The sequence below is a fragment of the Dysidea avara genome, chromosome 12, assembly GCF_963678975.1.
Source record: "Dysidea avara chromosome 12, odDysAvar1.4, whole genome shotgun sequence".
Taxonomy (NCBI): Eukaryota; Metazoa; Porifera; class Demospongiae; order Dictyoceratida; family Dysideidae; genus Dysidea; species Dysidea avara.
Genome location: NC_089283.1, coordinates 11,152,608 through 11,175,717, shown reverse-complemented (window position 1 = coordinate 11,175,717; position 23,110 = coordinate 11,152,608). Strand labels below are relative to the sequence as shown.

Below are 23,110 nucleotides of genomic sequence, written 5' to 3'. Positions count from 1 at the left end.
GTTCACAATACTGAAACTTTTTCTTGAAGTAATTTTAAGGTTATTTATGCTACTTTTTGTGGAGCTTAATATATGTTTATAATGCAAAAATTTCATTTTTGTCACTAATTGAGTGGGTGTAACAACATTCGTTAAGAAAAATTTGAATGTTAAAAGTCAACATTCGCTAATGCCTACTTCACATACTCGCCTTAAAAGTTTATTCCACTACAAACATCATTTCTGTGCTATCTGGCTTTACAATACATACACATCCATCCATCATTAGTAACAAACAAACAAAATATTTGTGTGTTTGAAGATGCAGCGATATTATACATTAGATTGAACATCACGGATTCGTTGATTATAAAAATTCCTTGAATAGTTCCATAATTTCAATTATAAAATGAAAATGAATAGAATGGTGTTTAAACCCAAATCTAATCTTTACATTGACATTAGAAAATCAATAAAATTTAAAATGGTGAAGTAGCAATACTACTTATTGTTGCAATTGCAAACAACACAGGTAGTACAAATAATGGCTTCATCGGAATGTGTACCAGGCGTGCCTAAAACAGAGAATCACTGTAAATAGTATATTATACATACATGTATCATACATGTGCATACTGTATAGTCCAGTTGTTAAAGTTACCATACCCAGAAATACAGTAAATGGTACCAAGATAAATTTGGTATCAAAAGATACAGATTTTCTGGAGAATGAGGTATCCAAAATCCTCTAGATGTTTACAATAAATTGAAGTTAACATGCAGTGGTGTTGTGTTAATTAATACTAGTGGTACCCACACAAAACGCGCATGATACTAAGACAATTGTTATGTCCTATTGTGTGAATACACTTAAATTTGAACATTACTAATGATCAAGAAGCAATCACATCATTACATACCAACAAAGACATGATTACGCATAGCTACTGATGTGCGTAAATAATTTTCTCAATTGTGTGTGGCACTAACATCTAGTTATAATGTTGGTGGCCTTGTGCACTGGAATTACTTCACATCTGTACAGTACTCACATGCAGAACATAGTTCTCATGAAGGTGGCGTATCAAGATGTGTCCCATTACAACCATGCACATACATGAAAAAGATTAATTTTGAATGGCAGGGATGTACTCAACTTCATTTTTATGATGATTGACCAAGTGTTTGCAGTACAGTATTGAGTATGGGTATTCAAGTTTATCAGCTGTACTGAGCAAGGTTAGGGTCCACAATCCGAAAAATCTGCTTTTACAAATCGAACCCCCTACCATTGTGGGATGTTCATTGTGGTATCCCATTGCTAGATCCACCATGAAACCGGAGGCACGATTGTTGTCTTCACAGAAATATCGATTTTAGTATTTCGTGAGATGAAAAATTGTTTTTAAAATTTCGTGCTCCACACAAAGAACAGGATAGAACTTGCTGCTTAGCTAGATATTATCTAGAGTTAATGTAGTTAAAAAGTACATACAGTAATAAGCAAATTATTCACTGGGTTCCTGGCACAGAGTTGCTTTCTCTCAAATAGCAGAAAACGAAGCACAAATTTTCGAATTCAAACTGCCCTACCAGCCAACTCTTCCTCATAGTGATGTGATGAGGTTGGATGCATAGTCTGTCTATGCTGTTAGTCTGGAAAGGATCTGAGACTTCTCACCATCTGGGTGAAGAACGTCAAAATTTTCGTGCATCATTTCAAGGGATTCTCTCAATGGTACCAAAGTGCTTTCCAGTACTTCTGATGCCACACTGGTCACTTAACTTTGTTTAGAATGATGATAAATGATGGATCAAAACGTTTGGTAGTAGTAGTAGTTGGTGTTTCTGTAATTTCTTATGATGCAGTATACCAGCAGCTCACCAGGAGCTCCACCCAGCTCGAATCAAAAATGAAAGATTTTGTGCTTTTTTCGGTTTGTTTTTGGATGTTTTGCAGCATAATGGTGATGTAGGGTGATCTAGTGAAGATTTGAAGCTGCTGTGGAGCGTGAGAGGTGAAGTCAAATTTGGACGATTTTGCTGCCTCCCTTGATGCATAGCTTAGAACGAGGCGATCAGTGATCTAGCCAGCTGTATTGGATTGGAACGTAGGCGTCACATGTACATTGTACACATCACGCCATACGTAACAGGTTATTAAACTGGTTGAGCAAGTTTCCAGCCACGTTTTTCTCACCTGTTGACAGTGTACATGAAGCAGTTGAGAAAATCTCTAAAACACTGAGGAAAAGTTATCCCAACCCTCCCTGTCCACAATTTATGTTGAAAGATTCCTGGCGACCGAGGAAGGTTGGGCACTGAAACTTAATTGCAAAGGAAAACACTTTAACATTAATATACAAAATTAGGTAAACCCCATCTAACACTTGTGTGTGCATTATGTCCAGCACATGTGTGTGCTGATGTGTCTTATCCGGCACGGGTGTGTGCTGATGTGTCCTATCCGCCACATGTGTGTGCTGATGTGTCCTTTCCAGCATGTGTCTGTGCTGATGTGTCCTATCTGGCACGCGTGTGCTGATGTGTCTTATCTGGCACATACGTGTGCTGATGTTTCCTATCTGGCACGTGTGTGTGTGCTGATGTTTCCTATCCGGCACTTGTGTGTACTGATGTTTCCTATCCGGAACGTGTGTGTATGCTGATGTTTCCTATCCGGCACGTGTGTGTTGATGTTTCCTATCCGGCACGTGTGTGTGTGCTGATGTTTCCTATCCGGCACGTGTGTGTGCTGATGTGACCTTTCTGGCACGTGTGTGTGATGTGTCCTATCCATCATGAAAAGGTGACCATATTGCCCTCCTTGGTTGGCCCATTTACAACCCAAATTATAATGCTGTATTATTTGAGTCACAGTGTGGTGGTTGGGTGGATGAAGTCCTCACTTAGTGAGGACATCATGCAGGTATGCATGGAGAAGATCTAAGTGAATGTATGCAACATGTAATATTGGTGTATGTATGTATGTATGCAGTGAACGCACACCATGTTAAACTCTCCTTTGGTGAAAAGTTATAAACATTTGAAGTTTTATAGTAACAATTGCATTATTGAGTTCAGGTTTGTCAAAATGACGTGGCTCCTTCATGGAAATGCAACTATAACAGCTATGTGAACTAAATAATTACAATACACCCAGTAATAATTTACCTTCTATGCGGTTACAGAGGAGGATGGAAACGATACAAGCGCTACTAAATTTAATAAATTTTAATTGAATACCAAAATGGCCAATGAGGTCAAGTTGTATGATGATTTTGTCGAAGTAACTGTGTTAACAAAAGGGAATACTCTCCACTATGTTGTACCGAGTTCCCCAGTGTTTAATGCTGACCTGGTGGAGGTTAAGCTGCAGTGGGAAGAATATCACGAAGGATTACTGCCTGAGCTCCACGTATTTGATGGCTTTGCTAGGAACTGAGAAAATCTAGATCACCCCCTTCTCCACTGCTTACGTAGAATTTAGCTACGATTGTGCTTTCATTATTCATGTAAGTATATACAGCAACAAGTACAACTCTACATATGTATTCATATCTACATACAGAGAGAAGAATTCAGCAGATCTGTGGACATTAGTCCCTACATTTTCTTTAAAGATGACAGCGTGTTTGTGTTATGGCAATGGAATTGGCTTGATAATAGTCCTAGCACATCACCGTCACCGATCCCACACAGCAACAGCTGTACTCCCGATCCAAATCCAGGTACACAAGCAACCTCAGATTCAGAGGAAGATGACATACCAGCAATCACACATACTGTGATTTTTAAATGCATTGGAGCTCACAAATAAACTGATTACCAAGACCAGTTGGAACTTGCCAAGAAGAATCTTAAAGATGGAAAGCCTGTTGCTGTAAAGCTGAATCCGGAACCGGATAACCCCTATGATTCAAATTTGATAACCCCTATGATTCAAAATCCATAGCTTTTCTTTGCAAAATTGATGATGATGAATGGAGAAGGATAGGTTACGTTGTGAAGGAAGCAGTTGATGATGTACATGCTGCACTTATTGCACAAAAGATTTTGAACGTAGCATTTGATTGGATACGATCAAGTTTTATCATACCCCTGTCTGGTATGCTGGGATAAGGATAACTAAAAATGGCAATTGGTCACAGCAAGTCCTCCTCAGCCGTTCAGCTAGTTGACACACTGAACATGTTTTATATACATAACTTGCATTGCTACTGTAGAATCTTGTTTATTTATTTGCTGTTAAATTGCATAACGCACGGATTAGTTCCTGGTGGTGGTGGAAGATTAATTGGCACATTGTGAAATTTCGTGCGGATTGAAGTATCACCACGCACAGACAAAGTGACTCGACTGTCATTGGCTCCTAACAGCTCGAATCTGGGTAATCGTTTGGATTTCTTTTTGGGATTCTGGATGCTGAAATCTGGCATTAAACCTTCATAAAATCTAAGGTGTGTTGATGTGTGATAAAAGAATGGCAAGTTTTGATCCATTCGTCTCTTAAACTCTTCAGTCACCTTTTATTTTCCCATCCATAATAAACCTACATTTCATTAAAAAACCACATAAGTAAATGGTCATATACCGTATAGCCTAATAAATATTTTGAGGGGGAAATTTTTTTTGCTGATTTTGATGTTTAGGGAGTTACCAGCAAAAATTTTATCCTTGAAATATTTAAACCCCATATTTTATGTTTGGAATTGCTTGTAAATCTGCAAAAATTTTGCCCTGTTCAATATCAAAAATATTTCCCCTCGAAATATTTTGTATCAGATATGGTATAAAACTGCACATATATTTATACACAATTCATATATACATACTTCTTTCAGGGTGAAATCCTTTCCAACAGTGTCCCGCAAAATGCTGAAAAAACATTCCACATCATCAGTGGTGCTTGATCTGGGATTTTCTGGGGGTATGCCATTCTTAATGTTGTATTCTCTTCTCCATTCTCGAGACTCAGTATTAGCTACCAGAGCTATCAAAGTCTCCCTACTGAAACCCCTGATGATGTTGATTTTCCTGCATACATGTAATATGACATATGCATATTTGTCTCACTCAGCTTACCGGTTAACTTCCAAGACACTGAAATCATAGCCATCATCCTTATGCCAAGACATAAGATCGTCCAATATGAAGCTTAAAAATTCTTTATTAAATATGCTCCGTTGGTCATCAGTCAGACCCCTATCATCACATGCACGTCTCCAATTGCGGACAACTTGTAGATATGCAGCTTCATCACAGTAGCCTTTCTGTTTCATCCATTCTATCAGAGGTTGACCAAATAATCGCTCAACGTCCTCCACACCCTGTTTACGGACACCAGATAGTGCACAGTAAGTAAGTTCTGCTGATGAATCATGTAGCGCTTCTGCAAACCTCTCCAACTGAATGTTACTTGGACTGCCTTGTCGGAGACTATAACCAATCCTCTAAAGGCCAAAATATTTTTACACATGTTACACCATGAATATTGAATACCTTAAATATGTGGCTTTCATCTTCACGCTCACAAAACCCTTTACCTGTAATAGGGTGCACTTCTGGCACATACAGATGATTCTTGAAGGGGATTCCTTTTGAATGAAACAAATTCACTTGATACTGGTACTCCAGCTGTGCCAATATAGAGCGTAACTTTTCAGCTTTAGTCTCATCTTTCCCTACAAAAACCAGGGCTTTAAGTGACCACTGAACAAAAGTTACATACGATACCTTCTATCCAGATATGAATTTCATAACCAGATGGGACTGTTCGAAGCCTCAGCCGTTCAATTGCATCATCCAAACTGGCACCTTCTGAGTTCCATTTCTTTAGGTCACCAAGAAGTTCAGGGGAGACAGCATGATTTGGTAAAAGTGCAGTGATAGCTCCATTCTCACCTAGAATGAACAACATATCCAACAATAATGACAGCTCTGATAATAGAAAATTTACTGGCATATCTGTACAATACAACATCCACGTACATATGGGAGTGATCATTTCAATCATTCTCTTCATGCTCATATGGGTGTACTTCGATCTAACATCTGCACGAATCTGGAACACTGACAAGGGCCTTGAGTTTCCCTTAGTGCGTAACGAATTCCATTCTCCATCAGATGTAAATCCTGCAAGTTGAATGAAAGGTATGCATCTATCAACTGTTGCACTGGAAATACCATACACCATTACCTGCTACATTCATCTTTCTCTTGACCATTTCACTGATTATGTTATTGGCTAGGTCACGCACTTTAGAGTCACTCAATCCCTTGTAGGGTACGCATTGAACAGGAAGAGCATAAGGCTTTCTTCTCCTATCTTCTGTGCTGATCATAAAGACCAATATGTGTGAAGCTGCAGTCCGCTGATGTCGAGTCACACCCTTAATCACAGTGACTAGCCTTTGCCGTATTGACCTCAACTGACTAGGAACATTTTCATCACTTTCAAGGTTTGGCCTCTGGATCTTGTCTTTCAAAACCCTGATCTCATTGAACAACTGTCTTCCTACTTCACCAAGCTCAGTCAGCTCTTTAATTTTCCAAGCTAAAATTATCACCTCTTTCTCGTTCTGCCTTGAAGATACAGTTTTCTCTGAATACGAATCATTGGACTTGACCAACTCTACAAATAAGTCGATTTAATCATCAGGCAATTTGCATGTAATAATGCATACCTGACTGAACAAATTCTAAATCTGTACTGAGAGAGCTCAAAATCGAAGCCAAATCCTGCACTGTACTTTCTCTCCTAAGGCCAATTTCCTTTGTCTCCTCTAAACGTTGCTTATATGCTTTGTACTGCTTCTGGAGGGCTCCATCAGCTAAATCTACATCTCCACTCCATTGAAGCTTGGTGGATTCCTTCAGGCCCTTCACAATGTCACATCCATCTGCTTTCAACCACCACCATGCCCCCCCGGATTACACTTAGCAGCTTCATCAAGAACTTTCACCTAAAACTCAATAAGTCACAGGTCAAAAAATAGTGTGTATCCGAGAGTCTACTGTGGTGTCGCTCATTGAAAAATCATACCTTAAGGACCTCTCTGAAACTGCAGGTATGTTAACCAAAGCCTACACAATTGGCACATTAATAATATCAGAACACATTATGTCAAGTATTTATACCTCCATAGTCTTCTGACTCCGAGATGTACTGTAGCATGCTCCTTCTGAGTCCTGAGTTGATGGCACTGAACACCACATAGGTCCACGATGTAATCTGACCCATTTCTGTCCAAAATTTGCATACATAGTTTGTTGCCACAGACGGTAATCAGCTGGACAAGATACCTGTGTGTAATATAAATATATATATATAGTAATAATGTACCTATCAATGTTATCCCCCGCCCCCAGGAATGGTGATGCAATACAGGTGTTTTGACAATTTCTAGTGTCAAATTCCCTGGGGGTGGGGCAAAGAAGCTGGCCAATTCCCCACTGTGTCCCCACCTCATAAGAGGGGTTTATATAGGGGATTTGATTTACCTATAAAAAAAATTTTGGTTCTGAAACTGCCGCCGTCAAAAGTCCCAGGGGTGGGGCAAGCCGTAGATGTCAAATCCCCAGTCGGTGTATGGGGACCCCAGGGAGTGGGGCTTGACTTTGACAGGTGCATAAAACCATGAATAGCTTACCTGCTGTAAATTGTCAACAGTAAAAAAATTGTGCAATATACTCAACAAGCCCGATAGGCATTCGATTGATGGGGAAAAGAGAATCACTTTCGTCCAGCCTAAGGGTCCTCGTGCCCAGACCCCTTTTTTTCTTTTTGTGTGGGGGCGGAGAAATAAAGGGTCTGGTGAATCTCCAATACATTTTTTTGTGCAGCCGGATCTACAACTTTTGGGGATCGTTGATTAGTGGTGATGAATAGTTTGTTAACGAAGCAACAATAGGAAATACGGCACACGTACCCAAGGACGCAGCCTTTCCAAGCAGACGCACCCCATATTCCTATTGTTGCTTCGTTAACAGGCCTTTGCTATTCATCACCACTAATAAACGATCCCCAATAGTTGTAGATCCGGCTGCACAAAAAATGTATTGGAGATCCACCAGACCCTTTTTTTCTCCGCCCCCACACAAAAAGAAAAAAAGTGGTCTGGGCACGAGACTAGTTCCTATTCCCTTTGCAAGATTGTACAGAATGTTCGTCCGTCCAGCATCCGATAGCTGTACCATTGCATTTGCAGCATTGCTCAGAAAGTCATTGGGAACTGCAAGGGCAAACTGATTCATATAGGATGAGAATAGTTCTGATAAAGCTGCTAGTTGACATTCTGCTTGTAATTGGTTGAACATGTACTGTACTAAAGCTAAATCCACAGGGGTTGTCTGTATACTTTCTGATTGTACAGTATGAGACACTGATGCTTGCATAATAGCATTAGGAACAGACTGTCCACAACACCATGCTTCTGCGTCCTTGGGTGTTTTGTACCTAAAATTATAATACAGTTTTGACATAAAAGCATCATTGGCGAACAGTACTCTGTAAATACCTCTTGGCTAGCCAGCCTGTAACTCTGCCCCGAAGAGCATTAACTGTAACAAAAAAAACTAATTAAACTTCAGAGATTGTTTGGGTTTATAACATACCACTTCTGTATACACCAGGTGTATTAGCCCTGTGCTTTATGTAATCACTGGCGCTGATCCAGAACTCCTGGTGCTTGTGAGCTGGCCATCTTTCACCTGGTGTGTGAAACAATATAAATTCTGCAAGTGCTTTCAGTTCTTCTTCGGTCCATTTCTCCTTTGAATCACGTGTAATGATCCCAGTAGAGCTAATCAGTGTTCTTGGCTGCAGTCCAACTGGGGTAGACTGAAGCTCTTGAGGAACGTCGCCACGGGGTAGTTCTCGAACCTCCTGCTGGGCCTCATGGTTTTCCAGGCTTCTCAGTGGAGCTCTTTTCTCTTGCCTGCTAGGAGTACAGCCTGTAGGAGAGCTCCTGAGTCGTTTCCCAACTGTTACACCCTCGGTAAAACAGTTCTCGTGGTCCTGTACTGGTGTCACTGATCTGGCGCAATTCAGTTCCGCCATTTGCAGATATTCACGTGATCCAGTCAACTTTTACCAACGTTTTAACATTTTAAATGGTGGGGATGAACGGGGATAATCATATCTTTGGTTTTGTGATTACCAAATCTCTGTGTTTATGATATTTGTAAGTAATAAATATGCATATTTAAGTTCACAATGTAAAACATCGAGTCACGTGAGACCGCTTCCGACCTCCATAGCATAGATTATATAATTATACTACGTATCCTGGATTGGAAACGCCGGTTTTATCCAAACTATCCGCATTGGAGCGCATCCTTACGCGAGTTGAAGCGCCCAAAGCTTCTCGTCTCTCTCAAGGGCAACGCTGTTGTCTAGTTTCCTTTAACAGGTGACTACTAAGTATTTTTGAAAAGTTGTTCACCGCTATTGATATTACTCAGGTGGTTTGGTCTTGTCAAGATGTTTTCCCTCCGAAATGTTAGCCATCCTTGAGAGGTGAACTTTCATTGCAGCAGACCTTGGGGGAAGGAAAGAAGCGCGATAAGTATCAACCCAAGATCGAACTGAGTTAAGGTTACGGGATACTGTAAACCCCACATGTACACTATCGATCATTTTTCATGATTAGGGGTTTGATTTTTCTTAATGCATTGTTATCAAATATTTATGCATTCTTAATTTCTCATAAATCGACTTGGAATTCAAATGTTGTTATGGAAACATGAGTTGTCCCCATGCCAAACAGTGAAAACTGTGAACCAAAAATCAGACCAATGAAGAACCATGAGAACTTACTAACAATTCTAAGGTTTGAAGAACATCACTTGTGAGGGACTGACAAGAGGATTTATGAATAATGTGTATAGTTGCTGAAATATGATTACAATATGGCCTAAAGCAAGACACTGTGGTCACAAAATTAATTTTTAAATTGATATCACAAGCACTAGAAACATTATTTCTAACAAATGGCTCCGTCAGGACCTAGACAAGAAGCCAGACTAGTAGTCTGTTTATACAAAATGTTAACAACTAGTTTGACAGTCCTGATTTTTGGTTCAGGAAAATATCGCCATTAGTCAGCAAAACTACGCATGCGCTTACAGGTGCGCCATTTGCTAAGTGTATTGTATCTATGTTACCTTGTACTGTTACGTGTGTTTTCTCGTACCTTGTAACTGTCCAGTCAGCACGCTATTATTCTCCCAACAATTTAAGCCTGTTACCAGCTGTTACAAAACACAACAACACCAAGCCCGCCTTAATTACGTAATAAAATTTTTGTTTGACAGTCGCTCACTATCCCGTAACCTTAAGTACTGTACTATGTAAATTATGGTAAGGAGAAACTGCCGGTAAGAGTAGCGTGACACAAGGCTCGATCCAGTAGCTTGTGAGCGCAAGGTGAACATTTTTCCTTGTTGTTGTTGATGCTGTGTCGTCTGTGTGGCACTAGATGCACCCGCAGAAATATTAAACAACGAAAGCCATTAAACAATGGGAATCGATCTATAATCGCAACCTGATGTCAGAACGTGATGATATTTATTGTACAGGCGCTTATATATTTCTTTACCATGGCATAGATTATATATACTTCCAAATATATTTGGTACCCAGGTTTAGTACTCTCACGGTACTGATTCCTCCTGTGCCTCCTCGAAGATGGTGTGAGTTGAATAACTCGCCACCGAGTCCACCGCCTCTTGCACCCAAGGCTTGTGAGCTCAAGGTGAAAATTTTTCCCGGAACTTCTTGTTGATGCTGTGTCATCTGTGTGGCACTAGGTACTTAGTATATATAATCTATGAAGTAGTATATCTATGGTTAGAGAGTGGAACCCTAGGTATGATCACGTGATGATTGATGGGGTTTGAGCTTTGAGGGGCGAATCCAGGCTTTTAAAGTTGGCTCATGGTGAGCTGTCCGTACTGGATTTCATCTATGAGCTGTTGAGGCAAGTGTCAGTGAGAGAGTTAGAGTGTGCACTACGGATGTGAGGCAAATCGGATTTGTATTTTAAAGATAAAGGCTTATGCCTATACATCCATAAACAAAATTAATAATTATTATGTACTTAGCTATTCTAATTACTATACAAAATCAAATAAGCAATTATTGTAGTGTCTGTACAGCAGTGTTTTATCGTTGAGGATTGGGGTCAAGGGGATGCAGACGGCCATTCAAATGATAATATGCCATAATTACTTGTTTTGTTTAAACTTACGATGTAGTAAATACCTTTAAGGTGTGGGTATAGGAAATGGAAGTACTGTTATAGTAAGGATCGTGGAGGTTTGGGTTTTCTTGCACCAAACTATCACAAAAAAACCAGTCTTACTGGTTAAGCACAGCCAAGCCCATAAATGTCCAGACTGACCCCAAATCCTTCCAACAAGTTTCTATGATTTTTTTTTATTTTTCTGATACATAACCACCTTCTGCATTCAGCCAAGCATATCGCATATCTTCACTATGCTTATAAGGCCATGATCTTGATTTCTATATTCAACATCGTTTCAGCCTGAGACATACTTTTTTGCCAACTTCAGCAGCTACAATGTGGAAAGGAAAGTTCATGTAATCAGCGAAGAGCTACTTAATACAACAATATTATATAATCTACATCACAAGTGAAGAAGTGCTGTTGGCATTGCTGTGCTCCCTTCATCATTTAGTTGTCCAAAGTATTGATGGTTTAAGCGATTTGTGCTTTATTTACTGTGCTTTGAAGGCATCACTATTGAATGATAGGTAGCTATCATTGTAGGGCAAAATTTATAGTGATTTCAATTTCCAAATATAGAATTTGTAAACCTGCTAATTTTTAATCACAAGTTAGATAGGCAACCAGGTGGATTATAGTTGTGGCAAAAATTCAAAGCTGTGACAGTCCATTTTTGAGAGGTGTACGTCTAGATCTTAATTCTGATTGGGACCAGTTTGCCAACATTTTACTAGCATTACTGGAGTTCAAGATACTCATGATCACTTGATAACTAGTTCAACCGCCATGGCAAACAGACAGGACAACATGATTTCTCTGCAGATGGGTTTAGTAGCCTACAAAGTAATGGCTAGCCAGGTACAAGTGAAAAACATACGACGTATTTTTGAAATGCCGGTTACAGTTAATTGGGAATTAGTTGCTATTGTAACGGACCTTGCCTTTCATTCAGGATAACGATGCAATAGGGCTCAGGGCTCCTGAACGCAGTAATGCTATGTATTTTCCTAATGAAGATGGTAAATTTGAGCTGCAGGAAGATATTTCTTATGGGACTTTGATCGTAGAGGTACCATCTGAACATATCGTGCTCGAGAATGCAGCACCACACTCTTCCGATCGTTATATATGGAGCGGAGCGCAAGCTACAAAAAGACCAATACCTGTATGGGAGACGGACAGTAATTCAGATGTGGATAATAATAGTGATGAGCATCAGGACACCTCAGAAATTCTAAGGGAACTAAAGGATTTACGATTGCGCACAAGAGAGATGTATACTCACCTCGAGGATCAGCTGTCTACATTAATCAATAAAGTTGTACAACAGAAAGCACATCAGCAAAACTATAGTAGGTAGACTATTGCTTCATTACATTGATTATAAGGTGATCATGGCAAATCAGCACGTGTGTCAAGAAATTATAGTTGGACTAGTTAGCATAACTCTGATGTATACATGACAAATTATAAGAACAAATTAAGTTTGGTATAGTCAATACTGGGAATGAATATCACTTTAGTCTAAGGCATTATCACTTTAGTCTAAGTAAAATACATTGTATGGCTATCATTGTTTGGGGAAGGGTACAGACATGTTTGGCTCTAGAATTTGAATAGCATTCCACAGGGATGGTAAACTGTACTGTTATGGTATGTTTAGGGAGTCTGGGGGCATGCCCCCCATAGAAGAATTTTGAAAAATTGGTGCTACAAGATTGAATCCAGTGGCACTTTTTGCAAAAAGTATTGTTCCAGGTACAACATACATACAATGAATCCTTCCACTACATTGTATATGATGTATAGCTGCCAGTTTGGAAACCATGACAATATTCTCGTGATACACTCATGACATCACACAAGGTAATTATTGGAGGAGCTCTGCCCTCTCATCTGAAAGTTGGGGTGTTCCAACTCCTCTGGCTTCCACCTTCTGCTACCACTGTTGCAAAGTTTGAGTAGCAAAAAAGTTTGTTGCTGGCACCTGATCTAGTATATCAGAAATAAAACTGATACAGTTGTTCATAGAACAGTATGTGCTGTAATTCAAATAGGTATATGTTAAAGGAAGGAGCCTCAGATTTATTAAACGATCTTTGTGTAATTATTGATTGTGGTGATATTGAATATAGAAGATGATTGGTTTGTACAACAAATTAGTCCTAATTGGGGCGAGCCTGAGCGAGTCCCACACTAGCGAGTCAACGGTGTAATGGACCCGTTTACAAAAAATTAAGATAAGAAATGGAGTCAATGTGTAATGGACCCGTAATACGACAATAAATTACGATATAAAGCAGATACCTTACACTTGCTCCAGCGTAATAATTCATATCACGATAAATCAACGGCTTAGATTACTGCCTTCCCATATTTGGCAATGTGTAATGGACCACATCACGAGAATTACCGGCCTAGATTACTGCTTTCCCATATTTGGCGATGTGTAATGGACCATATAACGGGATTTACCGGCGTAGATTACTGCTTTCCCATATTTGGCATGTGTAATGGACCATATCATGGGATTTACCGGCCTAGATTACTGCTTTCCCATATTTGGCGATGTGTAATGGACCATATCATGGGATTTACCGGCCTAGATTACTGCTTTCCCATATTTGGCAATGTGTAATGGACCATATCACGGCATTTACCGGCGTAGATTACACGTGCAATGGATGCAGATGAACGCCTTCGACGCAAGAGAGAGCAGTACAGGCACAGAAGAGATAGAGAAATACCTGAAGATGCGGAAAGAAGAAGGTGTAGAGAAAGGGAGTATATGAGATGGCGAAGAGCAGGGATGACAGCGGAGCAGAGGAGAATTGAAAGAACTAGAAATGCACTGCCCTCCCCACAAATCCCTATGCAATTTAATCGGGAAGTTCCATCATTTAATGGTCCTGTCGTCATAAGAAAGATGTGTGAGTTTCATGAGGGCCTACTCAATTTAGAATTTTCATGCTGTGTAGTCTGTATGGAACGTTTCCCTTCCATATCCGTTAATGCTATGAACGTTTGTAAAAGATGCACAACGGATAAACATTTGCCAAAATTGTATTCTGGGGACAACAACATGGATCCAGGCCCAGTACCACCCGAACTTGCTGTAAGTGTGCCATTGTTTATTTAAACCTACACATTTGTGTATTTAACAAGCTTGTACTGATACAGGTAAAATCCATGAGCAATATGAACTATTCATACAACTCCTAAGGTCTATAGTAGTTTGCACTGCCATCAATACTTCAAAGTCATCAGGCCCGCCCCACGATGCTTGTCTTTGAAGAAAAGATTAATATTAAATTGTTTACAGAAACTGAGTCATCAACATGTGTAGATGAAACCTTATAAAATGACCTAGAATCTACAAAAGTGATGTCAGATGACAGGTCAACAGATAGGATAAAAGGACCTTTTTAACAGGAATTCAGTCTGTCTATAGGCCAGTGGTATTTTTTGCTACTTCTAATTACTGATATTGCTGTCAATAAAATATCAATATTCTCTATTTATTGAATAGTTCTTTAGAACAGTCTTTATGATGAAGCTTATAGGTATTCAGATAAAATAGATTTTTAATGAGAATTGACAGAACAATTTCTGGTTAAACCAAACTGATGGACTTTCTGAACAATTATAATTTTGTAAGTTAGTTTTTTTGAGTAGGGCTGAAACAAATACTTGAGTACTCGTTAAGTACTTTTTTACTTGGATAGTGAAATTGGTATTCAAGTACTCAAGATCACATGACCCATATCACATTATGTATTTTTGCCATCGGGGAGTGACATAATGAAGATTTATAAGGTTTGATTGGCATAATTTCTTGTCAGGAATACTGACATCAGTACTTTAATACAGTGTGTGTATTGTTGTTACTTGAAAATGCTGAAACAACTTAAAAGTCAGTATAAAATGTGTCAAATGGGTATGACTACAAGTAGCTAGTATTCGTGAGTACTCGAATACTAAAAAAACCATGATCATTTCAGCCCTACTTTTTGCCAAGTATTTTGATTTAGTTGGTAATATGAATTTGGACAATAGTTATTTACACAATTTTAATTGCCTGGTTATATAGTGCAATACACAAATGGTTCATCAGTCATCACTATGGAAACATGTTATCACATCAACTCTGTGGTCTATGCAGTCACTTTTACTGATCAATAGGGGTATTCTGTACTCTGAGCCTGTCTTTTCTTGCACAATTCAGCTATAAAGCAGCCAGGCAGCTGGCCAAATCATAGCTGAGCCTTTAGGCCATGCTTGTAAACTTTAAAGTTGGTAAACAGTAGGGTTGGGCGGTATACCAGTATTTTAGTCTTAATCGGTATCATAATTATAGCGGTGCAGTATTGAATGAATACCGCCAGTTTCGGTTCTAAAAAAATTCTCAGACAGCACTGAGCCTTCCTTCGACTCTGGCGGCTACTGTTTATTTTACTAACAGCTACTCAGATGATTCAGTTAAATGCGATAACACTTTACCATCGTGGGTTAGTGAGTCTATCCCTGATTGTGATCCATCTACATTCAGTACTGAAGTTATTAACCTTGGGCTAATCAAATCTACTTTACAACGTTGTTCCAAGAAGTCAGCTCCTGGAATTTATGGCGTAACTTACTTTCATCTTGGTCGCCTTCCATCTTCCCACAATTTCATGGCAACTCTCTTTAACAAGCTCATTAAGTCAGGAACTGCTCCTGCCTGCTGAAGTTGTGCCCGTATTAAACTGATATATAAATCCGGTGACTGTAGCGACCCTTCTAATTTTAGACCAATAGCACTTACCTCTGTAGTTGGGAAACTTCTGCACAAGATCTTCAGTCGCCGCCTTGAAGATTATTTGAAGACCAATAATGTTATAGATACCAATGTTCAGTCCTGGAGTTTTTAAGCATAACTACACCCTGTCTGCAATTATGCAGGATTCTCTCACAAAAAAGTGTCCTCTGATGATGACATTTCTAGATCTTAAAAATGTATTTGGCTCTGTTCCTCATGGGTTGATGTTTAACATGTTAGAAGCTGTCAAGGTACCCTCTTCAGTAGTTCATTACATCCAATCTTTTTATTCCACTTTGTCTGTGATTATAACAAACAAAACTTGGGAAACTGAACCAATTCCATTTCAAAGCTGAATCTTTGAATCATCCACATGGTTACCATATAAAGATTCCACTTAAGGATTCCGAATCTTTTCCTTCTGTTGACTCTTACTGTATGTGTATGTAAAATGGACAGAAGTTGGTGAGGAACCTCCTGGATGGTACAAGGCACGAATTGATAAATATTTTCTAGCCATTTCTTGTAAAACTGTTTATGATGATTGTGATGACCATGTTGTCTCTGAAGTTATTGATTTACATACAGTGGAGTGGAAACCATGTTCTAAGAGACAGGAAGTTTGTTTCCTTTGATGGAAAGCCTGCATTCACTAAAGTCAACTAGAAAACATCGATTAAGTTTGTTGACTTGATGGAGCACTCACTCAAAGGATATGCCGATGATGTCTCCCTAATATTCTGTGATATCGATGTTCATAAGTCTGTATTGCAAACAATTGACCTGAGAGCAACAGATTTCGTCTTGACTTTTAAACCATCTAAGTGTATTCCTGTTCTGTTTGACGGCACCAAAGTTGTTCAGAAGGATTTTCCACTATCTAAAGGTTCAACCAGACCTATAACAGAAGGACAGACCAAATATTTGGGAAAATTGTTTGATGCCTCTCTAAGTGCTACGAAGAAAGCTGCAAGCAAGCATTTGATAAATCGTCTTGCTTATCTGCTTACTGCGACCGACTCACTCCCCATCCGTGGTGAGTATAAGCTATGGATTTACAGAAACTATATAATAATATCAAGAGTTAATAATAAGAGAGGAGAGTGTCTAACGCCGTATAGTCCTGTAACAGATGATTGCACAGAAGTTAAATGGCTTTTTTCCTGCGTAACGTACAGACTGGCTAGTATATTTTCGCATTTAACCACAAAGGCTATCCCAGACACAAGGGCGTGTGTTCAACTCGATGTTCACGTTCACCACGAAGAACATCGCTCTGTTGCGTAAAGAAGTGTGGCTGTTAACCTCGAAGATAACTCTGGGGGGAGCGTCTGAGAAACCAATACACTGAAACACTGAACCAAAGGCGGAGTATCACTTCGAATTTTCACTGCAACGCCATGTTATCCTACCTTTGAGCATTCTTCAATTGAAGGAGCACTGTTCCCTGTACATACAGCTCAGTCTTTAGTTCAGTCTTCGAATGTTCTCGAGGATTCATCACGGTGCAGCTAAACTAATTGCGGTAAGGAAACGAACAAATACTAGAAGCCTATACGTTACACGGAAAGGAAGCCATTTAACTTCTGCGCAATCATCTATTACAGGCCTATATAGCGTTAGATACTCTCCTCTCTTATTATTATTAATTCTTGATAATATCCTTGCTCAAGTTTCATTTGTGTTGATGCTATCTCTAATGGATGCATCTCTAAGTCAGAATCTATTGCTATTCGGTTTCTAAAGAAATAGCTTAATTTGCCTCGAAGTGCCACACGTGTCATTCTTTACTATCCTGATGTATGCTGCCCAAGTATTTCTCATGTCTCAAGGGAGGAAAAACTGAGTCTATTAGCTTGTCTCAGCTCTTCCTCTGACTTGCGGCTTCAGGAACTAAACTTGCAGCTGCAACTTGGGAGTGCTGCACTGCAAATCCAAGATATTGACTATTCCATCTTGTCTTCTGTTAAGAAGCAATTATCTGCTTTCCTATCGGCCCGATCAATGTATGTTACGGCTAAGAAGCAGTTAAGGGAACATACCAAGATGTAGTATGAGTATGAAGACCATTTACAATCTCTATCAGTCCAATTCAAATTTCAGTACTCAGCTGAGTTAGAAACTTCCTGTAGAACTTTGAACAGGCTGGTGACGGGTTTTCACCCTGGTCAATTATCTTTTCTCCTTCGTGCTGCATCAGATACTCTACCCACTGCTGTTAATTTATTGAGATGGTCTATTCAATGTGAAGCTAAGTGTACTCTTTGTGATTCTCAGCATCCAACAACTGCTCATGTGTTAAGTAGCTGCCCTGCAGCACTCAATCAATCACGGTATACTTATCGTCAAGACCAAGTTCTTTTCGTACTGACCACTAAGCTTACTGAATTCTTTGCTGGCACCCCACACGTTCAAGAATTTGAAGATATTCCTAATTTCCATGCGAACCATTGCCCCCAGTCAACAATTCCATCTAGTCTGCTTATTACATCATACCGTCCAGACATTGTGTTATATAATTCTCAGAGTTCATCTGTTGCTTTGTTGGAACTAACTTGCTCTCTGGACTCTAACCATCATATCGAGTCTGCTCGTGCACGAAAGCAGAAAAAAAAACAGAATATCTCCAGCTGTTGGCTGAGATTGACCGCTTGAATGTTACTAATTATTATGACACTATTGAAATAACAGTACTGGGCCACTATTATGTTTCCTCTATCAAGAATTTATTCAATCTTTTAAAGTTTGTTCACCCCTACATTGATTCTCCAAAGTCTGCTGTCAAGAATTGGTTGGATGATGCTGCCTTTGCCAGTATTTCTGCTTCTCAGAGGATATTTCTGGCAAGAAACTGTAAGGAGTGGTACACAAACTAATGATAGGCTCTTTTATTCTTCATTTTTGTATTGTAAAAGGCCTCACATGCAATGGTTTCTCTATCGACTATCCGCTAAAATTTTTAAATTAGCAACGGTATTAGATAGACTGCCTCGTGCGTGTTGAACGAAGTGTGTAGCTAAGTGTTGAAAGTTATTGCGTAGTGTTAGATGGAACTAATGGACAAGCCTGGGGGGAAATCTGGTGTGGAAATATTTCGCGCTAAAGAGTGACGAAACAACAAAGCAGCCCATTAACGATGGTTACGCATATTGCAGACAGTGTAAAAAGGTGGCAGCTCGTATTGGAAACACTTCCAATCTTATTTCGCACCTGCGATACAACCCTCCCAGTGTATTTGCTGAGTTTACCTCTCAAAAGACAGACAGACAACGCGGGAAATTCTGTATCGCATGGAACCCATAGCCAGCCGTCGATTGAGGAAGCACTAATGAGCAGCCTGTCTTATGATAACAAGAGTAAGAAGTGGGTTGAGCTTACCAATGCAGTGACCTACTGTATTGCAAAGGATATGCTTCCACTTTATACCGTGGAGAAGGCCAGATTTAGGAAAATGTTGGCAGCATTTGACAAGAGATACAAGCCATCCAGCCGCAATTACATGTCCAGAGTAGCCATTTCAGCAGCTTATAGTACTACTAAAGAGCAAGTGGTACGAGATCTTGGACAGATTGAGTACTACTCTGCTACTACAGATTGCTGGTCCAGCCAGGGATTAAAGCCTTACCTTAGCTACACCGTGCATTATGTTGACAGCAAGTGGTCACTAAAGAGCTACTGCCTTCAAACCATGTATTTTCCAGAAGACCACACAGCAAGCAACCTAGCAGAGGGTTTACAAGAGACTCTTCAGTCATGGTCACTTGATATCACTAGACAAGTTTGCATAACCACTGATAGTGCTAGTAATATTATACGAACAACCAAGGACTTGGGGTGGAAGCAGTTGTCATGCTGTGGTCACAATCTTAACCTTGCTGTCAATAAAGGCCTCCAGGATCAACGTTGCTCTTCCACTATTGGAACATGCAGGAAGGTGGTTAGTGCTTTTAGCATGAGCTGGAAGAGAAGACGGGATCTGACTTCTACACAAGCTACTATGGACTTACCTCAGCATTCACTAGCAGCAGTAAGTACTGGTGTCACCATGTCAATGAATTTGTGTCACCATGTCAATGTATTTGTGTCACCATGTCATTGTATTTATGTCACCATGTCAATGTATGTGTCACCATGTCATTGTATTTGTGTCACCATGTCAATGTATTTGTATCAGTCAATGTGTTTGTATCAGTCAATGTATTTGTATCACTGTGTCAATGTATTCATGTCACCATATTATTGCATTAATGTCACCATTGTATTTGTGTCAAGTGTGCAATATCTTGGCTCCATCTTGGTGATTGTTGCATTCTTAACTCTTAACATACAGTTGTTTCTGCAGGATTGTGTCACAAGATTGGGATCAACTGGAAAGATGGTAGAACGTATTAGGGAGCATCAAGAGTCTATAAATGTAGTACTCAGCAATGACAAAAAGGCTTCACACCTTATACTAAATTGGCAAAAAAAGGAGGTACTGAAAGCCATTGACACATTGTTATCACCCCTTAAGAAAATGACTGACTTGTCTGCTAAAGATTATGTCACGATTTCAACCATAAAACCCATGTTGGAGTATATCTGCAAAGACCTGCTAGCTGACGATACCAATGATTCTGCATTCTGCTTACTGGTGAACATAGCCAACTTTATGGAGCCTCGCTTCAAGGTTGACTACCTCAATGATGATGAATTTGACCTCGTTAAAGAAGAGATAACAATGGGGTCATCTGTCACACCTCACCTGAACAGGAAGAAGTGTCATGACAACAGCTGTACTGCAGATGAGCCACCGAGGAAGAAGCCTAAGAAAGGATAGCTGGGAGCTATTTTCAAGAAAATGAAGGAATAGGCACAGTTACCAAGCAGCAACACCTCTACAACCAGATGAGGGACTATGACGACCAACCGAAAAACTAGAATCTGAACTTGACTACTATACAAAGTTACCAACGGCTGACCCAGAGATTACTCTTAGTCATGATCTCTAAAAATATTTGTCAGTATCAGCTACTAGCTGTCCATCAGAACGACTCTTTAGTACTTCTGGTAAAATTGTTACCCACTTCGAAACAATTTAAAACCTGAGAAAGTGAACATGCTTGTATTCCTATCGAAAAACTTGAAATAGATAAACTTATTTTATTACTAATTGATCATAATTATCTTTTTATGTCTGACATGTACAAACATATTATACAAACAATGCTTTGTAAGTTTGTATTGTGTGCTGTATGCAATGCATTATATTCCTTATCAAGTTACATTATGGGGCAAAACCAACTTCTACATTACTTGCTGTGGGTATAACTTTCTTTTTGTAACAGACTTTCATACCATCCCTGAATCTCATATTTACAGTTTTCTACCTATCTGTTGCGATAAATTATTTTATAATTATTTTTACCACTTGTCACCATTTAGTTAATATTTTAGTCATACCGGGGTATTTTCAGATAAGGTATACCGTACAAGGTATTCCTAATACCGCCGCAACCCTAGCAAACAGTGTAAAAAAAACTATTCTGAGTCATCTATCAAGTTGGTAAAAAAATATAAATCTTCCTGCAATGCTTTTTTTTTGAGTATTGGAGGATGATAAATTAAGTTTATGTGGCCTTATGCAGGTTACCTAGTATGTTAGGCTTATTTTTAGAAAGGAGATCACTGATTATTCCCCATAATAAATGTATAATGTATTACCAAAATAGCACCTACGGCTTTTAAAAAAGGCAGCAGACTGTAACCATCTATTTATAGATCAATAAGTTGCATAACTCAAGTCATTGAACTTGTAGAGTCAATAATTACGGAAATGTGGAAATTTCTTGACCCAGCATCACAAGGTACCCTAACCAGCATGGATTTGTGAAACACAAATCACCAACTTGCTAGAATGTCACAAATGGTCAGCCACTCTTGATTCTGGGACATTGCCTATATTTAGATTATTTTAAAGCTTTTTCTCTGTCCCACATTTACAACTGATAAGCAACCTATACAATCCTATCATCAGTAGACATGATCATGAGTATATAAATGGTACTGTACCAGTCAGTATCTCAAGGTTGAGATGCAGGTAGAGTTTACAGTAGACAGGTAGTCAGCTATATACACAGTAGCTGTCTAGCTGTCGTCTATAGCTAGCTAGTAGTCAGCTATATACGCTGTAGTGATCAACAAAGGTTTGTATAGTTAACACTTAGGTGGCTCAGTGGTAATGGTGTATGAAAATTAAAGCCATGTAAATATTGAACGTATGGTACAAGCAAACAACATGAATCCAACGCAGCCATTCACATTATACTGGGGCTTGCTAAGGCTCGAATGTTCTGGTATGGTTTAAAGCAGCTGTACAGTTAATTCCACATAGCTTGGAATGCAAAATGCTGCATGTAAGAGTTTTGCAGTTGAAGTAAACTAAATTGAAATACAATTACTAAAACCTGCAATTTAAATTTATACGCATTTTGCATCATTTTATCATCACCCAAGAAAGGAAGTGTCCCTATCAAAGATTTTCTGTTCTAACTCTAGCATTCATACTTTGTATTTTTGTAGAATGTCTCCTTTAGAGAGAAATAATGAATAGCTATTTAGTTAGTTACACCAAGAGTTTATCATATTATTTGGGCAATTGGAAAGTGTCTAACTGGAGTGCATCCAACAAAACCAATGTTGCAAGTACCACCTTAGGCTTCTAGAACAAAAAGCTGAACTGGCTTTATCAATCGCATAATCAATGTCATCACTTGTGATCTCTGTCATCAGTAGGAGGATACCACCAAAACTTACCAATTGTGACAGTATAAATATGATGTCATACAGCATTGTATATAATATATGTGACTGCATATAGTAAAAACGGAAGATTAAAGACGCCTAATTTTTGAAGAAAAACTAATTTTAATCACTGATTACAACCACGTGAAACAGATAGGGTACACAATGAACACTAGTTCCATGACAAAGGATTGAACATAACTTGATAATATTAAAAAGATTTTATAAATATACATGTAGCATACAGGATTTAAAATCTAAACATATTCAAAATGTGCATAAGCTTCCATTTTTACTC

At 39.1% G+C, this 23,110-nt stretch overlaps 3 protein-coding genes across 6 annotated transcripts; 1 reads left to right on the top strand and 2 right to left on the bottom strand.

The window, feature by feature from the left end:
• Positions 1-372: 372 nt before the first annotated feature.
• On the bottom strand, positions 373-6,963 carry LOC136241861 (uncharacterized). Of its 3 annotated transcripts, none has more exons than XR_010694432.1 (9): positions 6,666-6,963; positions 6,179-6,613; positions 5,971-6,114; positions 5,716-5,883; positions 5,482-5,663; positions 5,065-5,432; positions 4,815-5,016; positions 1,032-4,531; positions 373-554 (listed from the first exon to the last, which is right to left on the bottom strand). XR_010694432.1 is itself a non-coding variant. In XM_066033239.1 (8 exons), exons 2-8 carry the CDS (start codon positions 6,321-6,323, stop codon positions 4,502-4,504), a joined length of 1,239 nt encoding a protein of 412 aa, XP_065889311.1. In that variant the 5' UTR covers positions 6,324-6,613; positions 6,666-6,963; the 3' UTR covers positions 373-4,501. The 3 variants fall into 3 exon arrangements, 1 of the variants encoding a protein (XP_065889311.1); XR_010694433.1 differs by having other exon boundaries at positions 3,338-4,531; XM_066033239.1 differs by having other exon boundaries at positions 373-4,531.
• Positions 6,964-6,979: 16 nt separating this feature from the next.
• Positions 6,980-9,159, bottom strand: LOC136241862 (uncharacterized). Of its 2 annotated transcripts, XM_066033241.1 has the most exons (5): positions 8,596-9,159; positions 8,499-8,541; positions 7,632-8,437; positions 7,120-7,284; positions 6,980-7,065 (listed from the first exon to the last, which is right to left on the bottom strand). In XM_066033241.1, exons 1-3 carry the CDS (start codon positions 9,038-9,040, stop codon positions 7,951-7,953), a joined length of 975 nt encoding a protein of 324 aa, XP_065889313.1. In that variant the 5' UTR covers positions 9,041-9,159; the 3' UTR covers positions 6,980-7,065; positions 7,120-7,284; positions 7,632-7,950. The 2 variants fall into 2 exon arrangements, with proteins under 2 accessions (XP_065889313.1, XP_065889312.1); XM_066033240.1 differs by having other exon boundaries at positions 7,120-8,437.
• Positions 9,160-10,142: 983 nt separating this feature from the next.
• Positions 10,143-21,293, top strand: LOC136241860 (E3 SUMO-protein ligase ZBED1-like). Its single transcript, XM_066033237.1, has 2 exons — positions 10,143-20,056; positions 20,372-21,293. The coding sequence occupies exons 1-2, from the start codon at positions 19,166-19,168 to the stop codon at positions 20,846-20,848; spliced, it is 1,368 nt and encodes a 455-aa protein (XP_065889309.1). The 5' UTR covers positions 10,143-19,165; the 3' UTR covers positions 20,849-21,293.
• The last annotated feature ends 1,817 nt before the right edge of the window (positions 21,294-23,110 follow it).